At 45.5% G+C, this 18,434-nt stretch overlaps 1 protein-coding gene across 1 annotated transcript in view; it reads right to left on the bottom strand.

Annotated features, from left to right (window-relative positions):
• Positions 1 to 18,434, bottom strand: part of LOC126545907 (uncharacterized) — a 73,856-nt gene that overhangs the window by 33,121 nt on the left and 22,301 nt on the right. Inside the window, exon 8 of the mRNA XM_050193947.2 lies at positions 12,288 to 12,380. Within this exon, the coding sequence (XP_050049904.1) occupies positions 12,288 to 12,380 (93 nt within the window). The remainder of the gene's footprint in view (positions 1 to 12,287; positions 12,381 to 18,434) is intronic.

The raw sequence follows: 18,434 nt of genomic DNA, 5'->3' as shown, positions 1-18,434 counted from the left end.
GTTGCGCGAAATGATACCTTTTAATAACTGATGGGTCAATTAATGAACGTATGTGTTGAAATAGTGTGCTGAACAGTGCCACCACGTGGACGAACGTACGCAAACTAGACGGATGTGGGCGAAAGCGGCAGTGGTTTCCACTGCAGTGGCAAAACAAATGTGAACATCTTGTACACGCGCGGAAAAGATTTTCCGCCTACTTGCCGTTTCGCAAGTGTAAACGTAGCCTTATTCCATCTTCTCCTGCCGCTCTTCCTCGTTTCATGTCGTGCAAGGCCCTTCTGACCTCATCGCTAGTTATAGGAGGAGTTTCTGTATCCTGTTTACTGTTTCCAATGGTAGTATCTTGACTCCTCTGGGTACTGTACAGGTCAGTATAGAATTCTTCCGCTTCTTTTGCTGATGATATATTGCTGATGATATTACCCTGCTTATCATTCAGTGCATACACCCTGGTTTGTCCTATGCCAAGTTTCTTTCTCACTGATTTCAATCTGTGTCCATTTTTTACTGCTTCTTCAGTCTTTCTCACATTATGGTTTCGAATATCACTTATTTTCGCCTTGATCAGTTTTGACAGTTCTGCTAATTCTATCTTATCTTTTGAGTTGGACGCTTTCATTCTGCTAAATTTTCTGCTGCACTGAATGGGTTAAAATTTTGACAGCTTGCTGTGGGATCCGTACAGTGCAACATGCAATGCATAATTCAAGCTTGAAAATTTGGTGTCATGGCCCCATTTTAACTGGGGCTGTTCTAAGTAGGCTGGACTGTAATACAGCAGAACCTTGTTGATGCGCTCTTCTTACACAGCATTTCCCCGCACTAACATACATGATCAGGAACACAAAAAATGACTCAATACAGCTACACTTGCTTTTGCTGGTTCATAGAGACCCGGAAAACACTATTTTTCGGCACCAGCCGTTCAGTATATTGCCACACAACGATCCTACAATAAGTCTTCTAGCTGCCAGACCCCATGTAAAAAGGAAAAAGCACGAGGCGTGCATAATCGAGAACAGTAGCTGCCCATGCAGCAGCCTCCCTGAAGTACTCGCCCACTTGTCTCACGTGAAAACGTCAGCACACACTGTTTTCTATTCCGGTACCAGGAAATCTCATCCTGCACTGCTGCATTCACAGCTATCATTGCCAGTCTATTTCACTGCACTTGCTTGGGGCGCAGTGCCGTTGGAAGCTTACTGCACTCTTAATATGCGATAACCCAAACGTGTCGCTGTTCCTTCCTGCAGGATGCTCGATCTGAGCATCATGTTTTGCACTGGCATGTCAGGCATCTTACTTACACGTTGCCCACCAGCTCAATTTCATTTCTATTTCCTATCCTTGTCTTAAAACACTACACAATAGAAAAACAACAATGTCAGTGATGATACTGGCCTTGGCCATTTCGGAGCAGGCAAAAATGCTTTTCGGAGCAGTAAAACTGGCTTTCGGAGCAGGCAAAAATGCCTTTCGGAGCAGTAAAATGGGCTTTCGGAGCAGTAAAATTGGGCTTTCGGAGCAGGCAAAATTGCTTTTCGGAGCCGTAAAACGAGCGTTCGAAGCGGGTGTCTGTTGAAACAAATGCAAAACATATGTGCAGCTTTCACAGCAAGCAATAGGAAAGCAAGAAATGCTGAGTGGTGTTCTATCATAGCCAAAATATAACAAACGCCACTTATTTTAATTATTAATACCACCAGTTAGTCTAGCTTTAACTAAAGTTGTCAGACAAACAATGTGTAAATATACAATTATTGCACTTTATTATAAAATGTCTTAAGGCAACAAGACTATCACAGCAGCTTGGGCAAATATTTGCACGTACTTGTACAGGAAAGATCACAGGAACAGATCCTCATGATTAAATATCACAGCAGTGGCCTTTCACAAAGGAAATAGAATACACTCACATGGGTGACGCAATGTGACATAAAGCTGTCATGAAACAAAGAAATGAATATATAAATGAATAATCAGTTGTATTCCTTGGTTTGTATCGTAAGAGGATTGTTCTTTAGTCACGTTGCCTCACTATTTTGAGTATTCCTTTCTGTAAAACGTTTGTTCACAAGTCGTGCTAGTCCCATGAGCATATATTCATTTCTTTGTTTTATGACAGCTTTATCAGTCACATTGCCTCACCCATGTGAGTGTATTCTATTCTATATCGCTTGAGCTACCGTACTCACGGCGCGCGCGGCAATCCGAGCCAAGCCAAGCCTGATGGTGTTGCTGCTGTCAACTGCTGCTGTCATAGAGTTTCCTATATGGCTGCTGTTGGGCTGCTGCTGTGGTCTTTGCGGCATGCGGTCGTGCGGTTGCCCTGAGTTGGATGTGCTAGCCCTCACCGTCGGCCGTCGACTTCGCTATGGCGCTTGCAAAGCTGAAAGGTTGGTGCATCTATCATGCATTTTGTATTGCTTAAGTTTGTAGAGGCATAGCCAGCACGTTGTCTGCTGCTGTTCTATATGTCAAAAAATGTGTGCCAACAGCGTAGGCAAGAAAGCGGCAAACATGGCGGTCTGCTGTTCAGGAGCGATTGGCGTTCACCGCACGCGCTTCTTCTGCCTCGGCTGAACCACGTTTGCGCGATTTCAGGCGTGATGACGGCTGCGCAATGGGGACTAGCGATGAGTTTGGGTCGCGTGTGGGGAGGCGCGCGCTCGTTAAAAAAAAAGCGGCTTGTCTGCCGAAAGCTCCTCAGGTTCAGTATTTCACGGACGGAGGGAAGGTTCAATCAAGCGACCAGTCGCGTAGGCCAATAAAAAAAAAAATTTCGTATCTTTAACGTTTTAATTCTGCGCCGTTCTTCTAGGTACATATTAAGGCATACAGAAAAAACGTTGCTTAACTTAGTGAAACTCTAGTCGCTGTTTTCTCTCGGCGACGTCGCCCTGGGTGGTTTCAGCCGCGCTGCGATCACCAATGCTCGTCGCGTCGTTGCTCGCATACATACAGCTACTGAAGATGCCACGTTAGCTTGCTGTAATGTCTAGTGCACGGAGTTGAGCGCTTTCTGCCTTTTTATTTGACTGAAACATGCCTGCATTATGCTTTAGAACTTATCATTTTAGCTGTCTGCGTGAGCTATTTCAGTCAGGACTATGGAACTGGCATGCTTGCTATGCCCGAACTTGCATGACAGCTAACGTATCGTGGCCGCTCGCAGCAATGATAATGCAAGCTGTTCACGGGGGCAGAGAGTTGAACAGAAAGGGAATCGAAAGGGCACTCAATAAAACATCGTGCCTTGTCTAGCGTCTCGGCGGACCTCCGTTGTTTTTCTGCCAGGTTGAATTTGGACTTGTAGGCTCTGTTCTAATACAGGACAAAGGTTGAAGTGCAAAACTAAGAGATGAAGCGATCTTGATAAACATTTGCGCATGTGAAAGAAGTAGTTTTATTTCTGGTATATCGTGTAATGCTAAAATGTCGGTAATGAGCAATTTAACCTTATTTTCTTTTAGCATAGTGTAAATTGCATTATTTAGTAGAAATGAGAAATTGCTTTTTTTTGTGCAGGCCGCTCCACCAAGTTCAATCAGGACATTCTCGAGACTGACCAAAATGGTGACAAAATATCAATGTGGTGCCGTCAAGCAAACGAAGCAACTGGCTTTTGTGTTTTGTGCGACAGCAGCATTAACTGCAGGCAGCACGGCATAACGGCTATAAGGCGACATGCCGCCACAAAGCGCCACATTGACTCTGCCAATCAGCACCGAGACACTTCAGGTGTCCTACAAAGACCGAAGACTACTCAGTCAACTCTGGAATTAACAAGCCAACGAAACATTCCACTGAATGACCAAGTGACACACGCAGAGACACTTTTTGTCCTTGGTATGACACTAAAGGGCATTCCGTATTCGTGGGCAGACACAGCAACTGACTTGTATCCAAAAATGTTCCCGGATTCAGAAATAGCCAAGAAATTTTCCTGCAAGAGGTCCAAAACCTCTTACATTGTTTCTGACGGCCTGGGTTCATACTTCAAGAAGCTTGTGGTCGACGAGCTCAACAAGGCAGACGTGTTTTATTCTATTGCCATAGATGAAACCCCTATTCCAGAGCAAAGGTGCCAGCAGCTTGATGTGGTTAGATATTTCTCTGACAAAGCGCAGCAGGTAGTAGTGGAGCACCTGCAGTCGTACCGGCTGGGTTCCGCAACAGCAGAAATTTTGGCAGGTGAGATCCAGAAAGCAATGATGGACCTTCCGCAGAAGAACTTCATTTGCTTTTTTACCGATGGTCCAAATGTAATGAAAAGCTTGAAGAAGAAAATGCAAGAGGCTTACCCGAATATCATCGACTTAGGAGGGTGCTGCCTGCACAAAGTGCACAACTCGTTTGCTCGAGGACTGAATGCCTTTGGGTCGGACATCGAAGGGGTTGTGATAGATGTTTATTACTTTTTTAAGAATTCAGCTGTGCAGAGCGCAGCAATGAAAGCGGAACAAGTGACACTTGGTCTTCCTGAAACTGTATTTTTGCGCCATGTGAGCTCAAGGTGGCTCACTTTGGGGCCTGCTGTTGATCGCTTGATAGAGTAGTATCCTGCTGTGAAGAAAGTCCTGTTGTCAGACACATCCTGTCGCACAGGAGGCCAGTTGCGTGAACGACTGAGGAAGGTGTTCTCTGACAAGACCTATGCAAAGCTCCTCTTCATTAGGAACGTTTCTGAAATTTTTGTTTCATTCCTATCACTCCTACAGGGAAGTGAACCACTGGTGCATCGACTCTATGAAGAGATGGTGTTTCTCGTTCAGAAGCTGCTTGGTCGCTTTATGAAAACCGAAGCTTACCGCACAGTTAACGGCAAGGACTTGCTACGTTTGGATGTTCATTGTTCTGCAATGTGGAAGGCTGTTGTGGAAGTTGGTGGAGACACAGAAGCAGCTATGTCCCAGTGGGAACCAGCCCAGAAAAAGGCTTTTCGGTTGGGTGCCTGAAGTTTCTACTCAAAAGCCACAGAACATCTGCTATCACGACTGCCCTTTGGGAACATGGCACTGCGGAGCCTATGTTGCCTTTCTCCTAAGGCCAGGGAGGAAGAGTCATCAGAAGCTGAAATGAGGTGCTTAGCTGCAAAGCTGCCTCAGGTGATACAGCCAAGCGAAATCTCAACCCTGATGGATGAGTATACAGTTTTTCAACTGGAGACAGTTGAAAGTGCTCCAAGGGTTGATAAATATTGGCAGGTCATCTTTGACTTAAAAAAGAGTGATGGCTCGCACTAGTATCCACTACTTAATAAAGTGGTAAAGGCTTTGCTGAGCATTCCCCATGGAAATGCCGATGTCGAAAGGGGTTTTTGTGAGAATCGTAGACTTCTTCATGACAGGGCGCGGCTAACGGTAGAGAGCATCAATGGGATACGTCATGTTGTGTCCTATGGCAAGCGTTTCCATAGTGACCCCAGCCGTTTCAGCATTACGCCTGAGGTTGTTAGAGTTGTGCAAAACGCAAAGAAACTGTACTCTGAACGCATTGCTTCTGAGGAAGAGCAGTCAGCGAAGCGGCAACGCAAGGCAGATGAGGCAGGCTCGAGCAGCGGTGATTAAGCAGACCTTCAAAAGGAAGTAGAAACCGCAAGGAAGATGCTAACAAATGCTGAACTTTTATTTAGCCGTGGCCTCAAGTCAAAGGACTTTGCTGACATTGAAAGTGGCAATTCTCTTCTGGCTGAGGGCAAATCTAGACTTGCAGTGTCCCTTCAAAAGATGGCTGATAGTAAAAGAAGAAAAGTGGCTGCACGCACGTGAAGTACTTTTCCAGGGTTTCACAGTAGTTTTGTGGACACAAGCCTGACTGATGTTGAAACTTGTGCGAATTTTCTTCATTGGACTTTTTAGTTGGCAGTTTATTAGAGCACATAACCAGAATTTTCTTCATGTTTATTGTTGTGCTTCTGTATATTCATAATGTCTGCTTAAACTTAGAAGATATGTTTTCATCAATGGGGTTCTCTGTCAAGGTACTATTGTTCCCGCTGTGGTATGTTTAGGTCCGCACAGTTAGTCATGCAGTTTCCCTCAAGTGAGTGTATTCTGTGCATTTTTTTTTTCTTTTTTTGTTAAAGGTTTTTTCGCTAGTCAAGCTGCTTCAGTCATTGCTATACACACAGTTAACTAGTCCTGCTGTTTCACTGAAGTGAGTATCTTCTGGTATGTTTTGTAAAAGGCTTGTTCTCTAGTCATGCTGCTCCACTTGGCTGAGTGTATTGCTTAGTTTCGTAAAAAGGTTGTTCTCTAGTCATGCTGCCCCTCATTACTGGGTTCCTTGCTTTATTATCAACAAGGTTTGCTTGTTAGTAATGTTGCCTCACTAGGATAATTGTATTCCTTGGTTTGTCTCGTAAGGGGATTGTTCTTTAGTCACGTTGCCTCACTATTTTGAGTATTCCTTTCTGTAAAACGTTTGTTCACAAGTCGTGCTAGTCCCATGTTTCAGTCAAATAAAAAGGTAGAAAGCGCTCAACTCCGTGCACTAGACATTACAGCAAGCTAACGTGGCATCTTCAGTAGCTGTATGTATGCGAGCAACGACGCGACGAGCATTGGTGATCGCAGCGCGGCTGAAACCACCCAGGGCGACGTCGCCGAGAGAAAACAGCGACTAGAGTTTCACTAAGTTAAGCAACGTTTTTTCTGTATGCCTTAATATGTACCTAGAAGAACGGCGCAGAATTAAAACGTTAAAGATACGAAATTTTTTTTTTATTGGCCTACGCGACTGGTCGCTTGATTGAACCTTCCCTCCGTCCGTGAAATACTGAACCTGAGGAGCTTTCGGCAGACAAGCCGCTTTTTTTTTTAACGAGCGCGCGCCTCCCCACACGCGACCCAAACTCATCGCTAGTCCCCATTGCGCAGCCGTCATCACGCCTGAAATCGCGCCAACGTGGTTCAGCCGAGGCAGAAGAAGCGCGTGCGGTGAACGCCAATCGCTCCTGAACAGCAGACCGCCATGTTTGTCGCTTTCTTGCCTACGCTGTTGGCACACATTTTTTGACATATAGAACAACAGCAGACAACGTGCTGGCTATGCCTCTACAAACTTAAGCAATACAAAATGCATGATAGATGCACCAACCTTTCAGCTTTGCAAGCGCCATAGCGAAGTCGACGGCCGACGGTGAGGGCTAGCACATCCAACTCAGGGCGACCGCACGACCGCATGCCGCAAAGACCACAGCAGCAGCCCAACAGCAGCCATATAGGAAACTATGACAGCTGCAGTTGACAGCAGCAACACCATCAGGCTTGGCTTGGCTTGGATTGCCGCGCGCGCCGCGAGTACGGTAGCTCAAGCGATGCCGCTGTCGATGGTGACATAAGCGGCACTCGATTAATTAGTTTCGTTTCTGGACCGGAGCACACCCTTCGGCGCAGGGTGGGTGCAGATTTACCATATTTTGCAGAAATGTAGCAGGATGTAGCAGTGTTCACGTTTCGGCGCAGTTCGGCGCAATTGGCGCAGCGGTATCATCACTGCAATGTGCATTTCGGGTTCAACTATGTTGATCATGGCCGTCACAATTTCGACATCACATACACAGGTCAGTTTAAAAAATCAAGCGATGCACCATACGGTGTCTGAAATTTTGGTCACCATTCTGCATTGGATCTTGGGAGTAAGTGGCATAGTAGCATAATCTGCATAACCGAGGGTGTCCAAAAAAAAATCACTCAGCAATTGTTCTTTCCTCCATAGCTTTTTTTTATGCTATTACGCCTGTTTCATGTAAAATCTGTGGTCCTCTGACGTTATGAACCTTTAAAGGGACCCTGAAACGATTTTTACGATTTTCTACAAACGTACTGAGTCGTTAGAGTAGGTCCTTCTGATAATAAATTGATGCATCTAAGTGCTCCGCGTAAAGCGTGTAATTTATTATAAGGTTTTTAAAATGTACATCGCTGTCACTTGCAGCCCACTGCTCGGCGAAATTTTTAGCCAGCCCTACCCATATGACGTCATGTGCGCGAGCTATCTGATTGGCTGCCCAGGGCATGTCATCGATAATTTTTCCACCTTTATGGTGAACAAATGATGTTCGTAATAGTTGGAACGTTAGTTAATTTGTTTCTATAAAATGAAAGTAACAGAAAGAGAATGCACAAGAACAATTTCTTAATACACTTAAGCACTTCCAGCACACAGCAAGCGTCTGCTTGTGTTACAACGTGCTCCATTTTGACAAGAGCTCTGCAGTCAGAGTCGGTGTCAGTCTTTTCGCAAGCACTATGATTCGACTTTGTTGCATTGTGGACTGCAAACGTAGCAAGTGGCAATATGTCAAGCTGCGACATCGTGTCCCTCCGCACGGCAGTAGACGAGCAGACTGGCTGCAACGCATCAGACCGCCGCTATCCGATCGGCGCCAAGATTGGCCCATTTGCAGCCATCACTTTACACCGGAAGATTACTAACGCGATAGCGTTTCGCAAGTCCGGTATTAGCGTAAACGCAAGGGCAAGGGTACAGGGCCTGGCCGCATCCCCTTATGTGTTTTTCACGGAATGAGCAGAAGCGCAAATGTGAATGGTCTGCACGGTGCAGCCACCTGGTGGCACAGAGCTGAGCCACACACAGTAGCAGTAACAAAATGTATTCTTCTTTGCTGCTGGTGGAAATTTTTCGCAGGAGTGTAATCGTTAACACATTGTTTTTGTAAATGTTTAAAACGGTTTAGACTTGGTTAGAGCAATATTAGCTCTTTGTTTGGCTGGTTAAGCTCTGCGCCAACGGGTGGCTGGACCGTGGAGACCGATCAGGCAGCTCATGTACGTCTATGCTAAAGTTCCTTCATCAGCTCGAGTTTATGCCTCCACTGTTGCGTCGAAAGGCCCGGCTAGCCTGTGGTTACCGGAATATCAGACACGTTCGGCGGTGCGACAGAATGCTTGCAACGCACGCTGCTTCGATAGCTCTCGCTTGGAGTCGACTGCCAAGCAGCTGGCGAAGAGTTTGGAGAAGCTCCGCGCGCGCGCTCCTAGAGAACCGGAAGTCGACGACACGATTGTGCCATCATGACGCAGAGCCAGTGAAGGCGGAGCTTAGCCCTGACCACTCAGCAAACGAGTTGAAGGGAAAATGCATGTCTATGGAGGAGGGAAAGTTGCAATTGTCCATAGCTATCTTAATACAGTCAAACCCGGCTATATCGAACTCGCAAAAAAACGCCTATCAGTTCGATATAGAGCATAATTCGATATAAGCCTGCTAAAGAATTGGATGTCATAAAAGCACATACCATTTATAAAATAATTTTATTGAGGAAACTAGCTTAGTTTGGCATAAATTAGTCCTGCATTTTCTTCTGCTTGAGCAATTTCGCTGCCTGCGACGCACGCACTTCCCCACGTTGTCTAAGGAGTCGGAGCAGCTGAGGCCGCAACCTTCCGCATTCGCGCAGGAGCGCCGCACTAATGCGAGTGCACCAATCACTTCGGAGGATATGGGCAAAGGACCGTAGTTGCTTTCCTCAATGTGCCTACTGTCATTTGTGCTCGGTACGAGGTCGGCGATGTAGTCTTCGTTTCCGGGCTCTACCGTGGTCGCGACACCATCATCTGCACTCACAAACTCGTCCACCGTTGATTCGAATGTCCCGGAAGTTTTGTCAGCTAGCTCCAAACTTCGGCAACACCGGCAACGGCTTCGTCGCATTCATCAGAATTTACAGTCCTCACCGAGCACGCGGAAACCGGCACGTATGAAGAACCCCTCGTACACGGCCGTGCGTATGCGTCGGGCGCCATGGGCACCGGGTTGCGAGTCTGGCCACTTTAGCCCTAATCGTGCCAAGAGTGCTCCTCGGAATCTTGCACGCTGCGGGGACATCCAACTTTTCATCGCGTTCGACGCGATTTATGATTTCGAGCTTCACGACGAAAGGCGAATTCTGCCGCTTCATCACGGCAACACTGTGGGAGAAGGCCCACAAGGCGCAAACACAATAAACCAGAGAAGCAGCCAGACAACTCGCACTTTCGCCATCTTGCACGAAGAGCGCACAAGAGCCTCTGATTGGCTGTCTGAGCAAGCGCTGTAGGCGGGCCAGGATCATTTTTTGCTGGGGAGTGTCGATAGATAGTGATCTAAAGAAAGGAAGGACGCTTGATTCTGCAACCCGTGAGGGAGCACGGCGAAGCGTCGTCAGGGGAGAGGGAGTGAAAGATGATAGAGAAAGAGGGAGGATAATAGACTTCACTATGCGCGACAGGGGGTGTCGACGGCTCGCCCGAACAGCCCGAGGCAGCGCGGTCACGGCAGGGAGAGCGGTTGGATGGAGCCGCGCCGCCGGGTTTCCCCGCTACCTGCGAGGGAAAGCCAACTTCTGGGGGCACTTTTCCGCCGCTTGACGTTCGATATATCGGGAGTCACTGCAATATTTGTTCGATGTAAGCATAATTTTTGCTATATATACTCATTGTAACTATACCGTGACCAGAAATTGTTCGATATATAGAATAATTTGATGTAAACGGGTTCGATATAGTCGGGTTCGACTGTATCTCGAGAACTACACGCTCTGCCAGCGACATTTTTGTATAATTCGAAAGCTCACGTTTCTGGCTTTCTTTATTCATCGGTCAGCAATATTGCCAGCACTGCAGTCAGAAGAAAAAGAACAGAAAAAAATTCGCGGCACACACTATTATTGCCCAGCTTGACCATGTGACCAAGATGGCGAGTCATGATTGGCTGCTAAGACCACGAGCGCTCAAACGACAAAAACAACCGCCATTTTGTCTTAGTCTCGCGACTGCAACACTAGTTATGCTGAAGGTCCAACAAAGTTTCGTTCCGTGAATCGTTACGGGCAGAAACGTACGAGACGCAATAAACTTCCGAAAGCGATTCCGTTGTCGCAGTTGGCACAGGATACCCGGCAGCTCGCCGGTGAAGTCATACCGCCGCCGAACGTCGACGCCTCAACTGCTTTGCCGGATCCCACATATCCACACGCCGGTTACACTTAAGGAGTGATGCAGCAATGAAATGGCAGACTTGCTCAAAATTTCAGCTTTCTCAATTTTTTTACACAATCCTAAGGCCTTCCTTTATCTCATGTCTAAATATTTGGAATACGCAGCAAAATTTGAAAAAATAGCACTTGTTTTTGTATGTTGTCTTAAATATCAGGAAGAAAATCAGGCTTTGGGAGATGCTATCGCACCGCTCATTGTGCAAGCTTGGCTTTCCGTTGATGCAGCGCCACCATCTTGGGTTTGCTGTCAACACGAGAGATTGGAGATTCTGAAAGCCCCAGCACTATATTTTTTCAGGCAGAAATAAAAGCAACAAAAGCGAGTGTAAAAAAGGGTAAACTAGTGTTGCCATTCGTTACTGCAGTCGCATGGCACGCAGGAAGCACTCAGTCTGTCGGCCTGGAACGCGCGCTTCATGCTTTCCAAGGCCGACATTCTAAGATCTGGCTGGTTATCCCGAGTTTCTTCGGTTGTTGCACCCATGCTGCTGCCAGATAGTGATAAGGACATGACGTGTACAAGACAAGGAAATCTGTTTACTTTTCATTGCAGCAGCGAAGCTACTTCGTATCGTGCAATATAATGAATGCAAAGGTAGAGAAGTCACGAATGGTCATCAGAAACCAAAGGTGACGAAAGGCCTGGAATACTGAGATAAGGCTATGCATGGCAGCGAATGTCGCCGATCTTGCTCACGCAAGTCTAGGTCATGTGTGATAGCCCACGCCTGACAAAGTTGTAACATGTTTGAAAATGGCCGGCAAGTGGCAACAGCAATGTGACCGACAGATTGGTGTGGCCGCTCTGCCACCCTGACAACAGCCAGCTCCACCGGAGAATGCACCATGGCTCAATTGTTCGAATCATCTCTCGCAACATGAAAGGCGGTTTACAAAATTCACAATTTAACACATTGTAAGCTAATGGGCTTGGGCTGGGACTTTTGCAAATTCGTATCATATCGAAGCTCGTATCAGGCGTGATTGTATCACTGAGATTCTACTGTAATAAAGACCGAGTGTAATCGAGAACTAAGGTCTATAAATGCAAGAAATGTCAACACAGCCAAAGCATGGAGGCAGAAATGATGTGGTACAGCCCACATCTGCATGTTTTACCAATGTAATTGTACCGCTGCGCCATAAGATATTCTAAATTTAGTTTTGATGCCGTGGTCAACAAATGTTTCCTCCCAAGAGTACAACATTGACCATTTGGGATGCATTTCCACAACAACACATCAATGAATTTATTTGTTCACCGTTGAAGCCAACCTACCTCATCAGGACTCCAAATCTGAACCACTTCATCTGTAGTGATGACCGAAATCAGCTCCTCACCAGTCCGATGCCTCACCCACTGCATCTTGTTCTGAGAGGCAAAGCGAATATGAAGAACAGAAACAAAATAAACATAAATGTAACTGTTCTTTTCATCCTTTTTTTTTATACCGAATTTCCTAAATGACTTCTAAAGCGAGCCTTACTTTTAATATGCTTTGCCGATCCCATATACCTTTAGTGGGTCACTACTACACCACTTCAGGATACAAATGTTTATTGTATTTTTTAAAAATTCTTAAAATGCTGCAACAATCTATTTCGTTTCCCTCTCAATCTCACTGTTTTACAAAATTAGCTGACAATTCATCTACCTTTTTACCAAAGCATTGGCATGTTCTCCTTGGAATGTTCTCAAATAGCTGGCCGCTACAGAAATTAGTGGAGGCCATATGGGCCAAGGTCAAGCAGTCAAGATCCCGGTTTGTGGAATATTACTTTATTAATGCGTGCCTTTCAAGCATTTATGAATGTGCCTACCAGATGAGCAGGCCGGTGGAGCAATAATTCCAATGATGATGATGGCATACACGTTTTACTGGCACAAGGAGCAAACGCCGCCAAAGAGAGTCAAGCGATGCAAAAGAGCGCCAAATACATAGCACAGTGAAACCTTGTTAAACCGTAGTTGGCCGCAGCTCGGAAAAAGTATGTACTAAACGGTAGTACTCCTTTACCGAAATAGTGCAAGATCGCCCACTTACCTGTCAAAAACGGAACTCAGATACTGAGTACGATGAAAGGGCAAAAAACATGCAGTATTTATGAATTTCGCGCGACAAAAGTGCTATTTTGCTGAGCACCCGGTTTTTGTCTGAGCTTCGGCATGATGCGAGCCCTAGCTTGCACGATGCCACAACACAGGCCACCCCTAGGCAGCCACAACACACTCTGGCTCAGCGCCGAAATGATGTTGATATTAATGTGACTTCACCCTTTCAAGCGCCCTCTGCGTTTGCGCTTGGAGGTCGCTCTAATCTCTGAGGCTCATTCTTCTGCCTAGCCGACCTACCACCGTGATCGTGCTACGAAAAGTGCAAACACTACGTGTTAATCGAGAGGTACGCAATAAGCTGGTACAATTAAAGTCAGGGATATGACTTTACTACTTTTAAAACAAAACCACTGTTTAAGCGAGTACGGTTTAACGAGGCTTTACTGTATTAGAGGTCAATAGTACTACTGGACGACCCCCCAAACCTTAACATGTGAAGACTACAGTTGAAGCTAAAAAATACTAAAATTTCGCAAAAATACTAAAAAGGTGTCTTACTAAGTCAAGACATTGATTGCTTACTTAAATACTGTAGACTTGTTTATTAGGTACGATGTGAACAGACACCGTTTTATAATCGCAGCAAGAACAATGGTGCCACAGACAAAAGAATATTCACTAGGTTTATTTGTCTTGATCAAATTATTTGCAGAACAGCAGCCTAAATTTTGGTTGCTGTTATGCATTGGTTCTACAAAAGACCGACTCTGCTGCAGGTAGGTTTAAATAATCAAGAGGATACAAAAAAATCAGGCTTTGAAAAATAACTCGCAGACTGCATTTGCGTTATCAAAAAAAAAAAAATCAGTTTTGCCCTCAATTGGATGCACAATCTTAAGTTGTGAAATTACTGGTGTCAATACAGCCACTGTAAAGCCCTAAAAATTGTGCGTATTACAATAAAATTGTAAATGGTTGGCAGGTATGCACTAGTAACGTAAAATCATATTTGATTTTTTTTTTTCACCACTCACCACTGCATCGGACAAAGGCTGTACCGCTGTTAGCACCGGGATCGCACTGGGATCATGAAATCATCACACAATACAGCCCGCCCACAGGGGTTTGGGAATGTGGCAGGATTGTACTTTGACATAGTGGTACTCCTGTACATGAGTTTGTCCAACATGCAGAGTTTTCATCATCTAAGACTTTTTTGTGTGTGAGTGTTGGGGAAGGGGGTATGCAACACAAACGAAAAGCAATAATGAATTACCATCAACTAGCCCGAACCTACATGCCGTTGTTTTCTGATCACTACATACTTTTTATCATAATGAATGAACACTTATCTGCAACATAGTGCTTCAGCAGAACACCTCCCACATAATGTTCATTCATTTACATAAGCTCCATAGAAATAAACTTAAAAACAGAGTAACGTAAGAACAGGAATACAGGTCTTTTTTTTTTTTTTTTTTCAGGAAAGTTAGTGAAAAAGTGCCCCCTTATCTTCAGCATAATTTCTCTCATAGTCTGGCGAATATTGTGCCACCATTGTTGTTCTTGTTGCCATTGCAAACTTCGCAAATGTGCGTTACTACTGTCACAGGGTGCAAAATTAGCAGGTCTGGGCTATAGCAGCATTCAAATTGAAAACAATGCTATAAAGTATGCGGAAGCGAACGTGAGCATTACGGTACTGCACCATTTGGCTGCATTGACAGTGGTTGCAACTGTTGAATTTCATTGAAAGCTTCAGTCTACGACCACCCCTTGGACTTGAACACCCTGTGATGGCATTAATTTGTGAGCATCGCAAGCAAGAACTATCCATTGGGATAAAGTGGCAGTGCAGAAAACAGGTCTCGCCAGCCACTACAGTCTGAACACTGCACAAAAAACCTGAAACTGCCATCGTTGGGAGCTAGACCACCAAAACAAGTGAACAGACTACAGTGTGCTGCAATAATCGCTCCCATGCACCTCAGGTGCCCAGTGTGTGACACTCATTGACAGATGCCAATGTTGCACATGCCTAGTCCTGCTTAACAAATGCCTTGGACATCCCCAATGATGTGCTGTGGGATGTCATAAGCAGCTAGCAGCCACCCCCGGACGAGAATCCTGACAAGTTCACATACTCTTTTAGTCCCCGAAAACGCATGAGCCAAATGGTCGAATAAAGTATGTTCTGTGATTGGCTGTATTGAAGATTCATTTATTTTATTGACTTCAAAGCCAAGGCTTTACCTATAGTCCGGTTTTTACGGTATGCCAACTTGAGTTTCAGAACATTGGTTTTTGGTTTTAACCAGAATAGGCCTCTATATACCAGGCCAATTAGGCATACGTGAACTGCATTGTGGCAATTCCTAGTGGAATGACAAAGATGCTGCAGCCACTGAATATCACCATCAATTGTAGTCTTTTCTCCCGCCCCTCTGGGAGTCATGGATGACAGATGGTGAGCACAGCCACACCTCACCTGGGTGCATCAGACACTTCGTTTGGGGAGGTGGCCAAGTGGGTCCGCGATGCCTGAGCCGCAGTGTCCGTGTCTACCGTAACTGCAGGCTTCAGGAAAGCTGGCCTAATTGTGTGTGCTTCCGAGTGCAAGAGTGAAGCGCAATCCAGCAGCAATTCAGAAGCCAACGAAGGTGACCCAGCGATGCTACCAGCCAAAGTGGCTGAACTTATTGAGAGTGCATCAAAGGACGAGATCTTTGAAGGCTTCAAGTGACGTGCAATAAATGTTGCTTTCCTGCACCTGAGAGTTGTTAGAACTTTTTTCTGCTGCTAGAATTTGCAGCTCATAAAGATGTTATACATGGTAATTCAGGGCCCTGAAATGGTTAAGTACGGTATTGTGCGATGAGTGTACAAGCATGTAGTTTCACCCCCCAACCAAGTTCAAATTTGTGCGTCGTATACAACAATTTTACAACAATTTTGTATTGACAATGAATGCAAACATGCACATGCATCACAGCCCATTGCTTATACAGTCAAACCTTGATATATCGAACACGGATATATCGAATTATTGCGTATATCGAACAATTTCTATATCACATGGAAAATCGCATGCATTTTAAATTCTTTATTTCGAACGGGGCCGGATGTAAAATGGATATATCGAACTCCGCCGCCCCAGACCAAGTGCGCTCTGTTGACAGGAGGCAAGCTTTCCCGCAACACTCTCGAAGATAGCGGCGGCGCGATCGGCGTACCAGACTGCTGCGTACGACAGCTGCCCACATCGGTTGCGCCGAGGGCGCCATTTGAACGTAGCGGCGTACACAAGCGGCGGCTTGGAGCCAGCACGGCCGCCTCGATCTCGCGCGCACCTATGTGCGCACGGCGGGGCAAGCCGCCTCGATCACGCGCGCACGGCGAGGCTTGCCCCCGCCGTGCGCGCGTGATCGAGGCGGCCGGGGAGCCAGTTGGAGTGCTTTGTCGGTGCTGAGCCACACATCATGTGCATTGCGGACTTCGTTGGCGGTGACGACAGCACCGGAACAGTGGCGGAGTTAACAGACGTGGATATCGCGGCAGAAGTGACTGCTGAGCGGCCAAACGAAGACGCTGCCGAGGCTGATCCAGCAAGCGCTGATGTTGCCCCGCTCCCAACTGCAACTGAGGCTGTAGCTGCTTTGGCCGTTGTACGCCGCTACTGCGGCGCAATAGAAGGCACTGGACTGTCCCTTGTGGACCGTTTGGACTATGTTGAGGACGCCGTGGTCAAGCACGCGGTTGCCAATATGAAGCAAGCTACGCTGCTTCAGTACTTTCAGCGAACAAAATAAATACTTTGTTTGAAGCTTCATGTGAGTATCTATTGCGCCACGATTGGTTCATTGATTGATTTGCGCTAGTTTTTGACGCGTTTTCTACGTGATTTTATATATCGAATTCCGGCTATATCGAACTATTTTGCGATCACCGCGCTGTTCGATATATCGAGGTTCGACTGTAGTATTTATTAGAATATAAGGCAATGTTTTTTCCCACAATCCTATACTCAAAGTCAGCTGATGGATTCAGTTACCGTATTTACTCGCATAATGATCGCACTTTTCTTTTAAAAGAATTGACAAAAATTTAGGGGTGCTATCATTATGCAAAATAAATTTTCCGCGAAAAATTTTTTTTTCAAGTGTTGGCATATGAATAGGGTACACTTCTAAAGTATCAATGTAAATGTGGCTACTGTCATTGCCGCTGGCGATTTGTTTCGTGCCCACGAGTGCCGACGAAGAATCGAGAGGCGCCTTTTTTGTTGTTGACCACAACCATTATAACGCCTACAAATAATAAAGCCAAGGCAAGTTTGGTTGTAGATTTTTTTTGTTTGGAAAGAGGGGGGGGGGGGGGAGTGATGAAAGGAATGAAATTGGGCATCTGATCTGTTTGGTGCTTGCAGACCGCTTGGTAAGTCTTGAAGAGTCGTTCGCGTAGCATTCGACAGATGGCAAGCACAATCATCATCAGCTAGACTTGGCACGCAACATATCGCTGCGGCAAGTTCGGGGTGCGATCATTATGTGGGAAAGAAAAAAAATAATTTTGATGACAAAATTCAGGGGGGTGATCATACGCGAGTGTGATCATTATGCAAGTAAATACGGTAATCTCCAGACAACTAGATTTTAGATGGCAGAGCAAATTGTAGCAACTAATAAACCTTGGCAGGCGAGGCAGTACTGTATTTTTGTATGTATAACCCACACCGAGAATTCTAAAAATTTAACACCCTATGCAATGTGCAGGTTATAAGCGAATTTCACCTTGAGGTACGACTTCATGGCAGTGCAAATTTTGCCTTTTAGTGTGGCTTCACAGCAGTGCAGCGTACACTGCCCTAAAGCCTCACCTCGAAGTAAAATTCCCATATAACTTGCACTGATTGTTTTGGGCAATTCCCACAGAGTCTGTATATTCTGTCAGCTACTCTATATCGCCTTATACATAAGGCGATATAGAGTGCAAACTTTAGTGCATACTGAAGTTCGTTTTCTTGGGTCCCCGAACTGCACCCTTGCCATATAATCGAATTAATGTGGTATTTCAGTGCCTGTTCAAATTTTTCAAATTGGTATTACTACTCACATGTTCCTCTCTTCCTTGCTGTTATTTTATGCTGCACAAGATTGCACCACACCAACTCACTTACTCGTTTATTTTGCCTCATTACAGCCTGTCACGCTAGCTAATAACACTGCGGAGGTTGCCAGAAGAAACTGAAAGTGATAAACATTGAAAGAAGTAGGCAGAATTTTGGGGAAATAAATGAAAATGCTTAACTCTTGACTATAATAATGGATTACATTATACAGTCGAACCCACTTATAACGATCCCGATTTTAA

This window comes from Dermacentor andersoni, chromosome 1 (genome assembly GCF_023375885.2).
Source record: "Dermacentor andersoni chromosome 1, qqDerAnde1_hic_scaffold, whole genome shotgun sequence".
Taxonomy (NCBI): domain Eukaryota; kingdom Metazoa; phylum Arthropoda; class Arachnida; order Ixodida; family Ixodidae; genus Dermacentor; species Dermacentor andersoni.
Note: the sequence above shows the minus strand (reverse complement) of the source record. Positions and strands in the feature narration are given on the sequence as shown.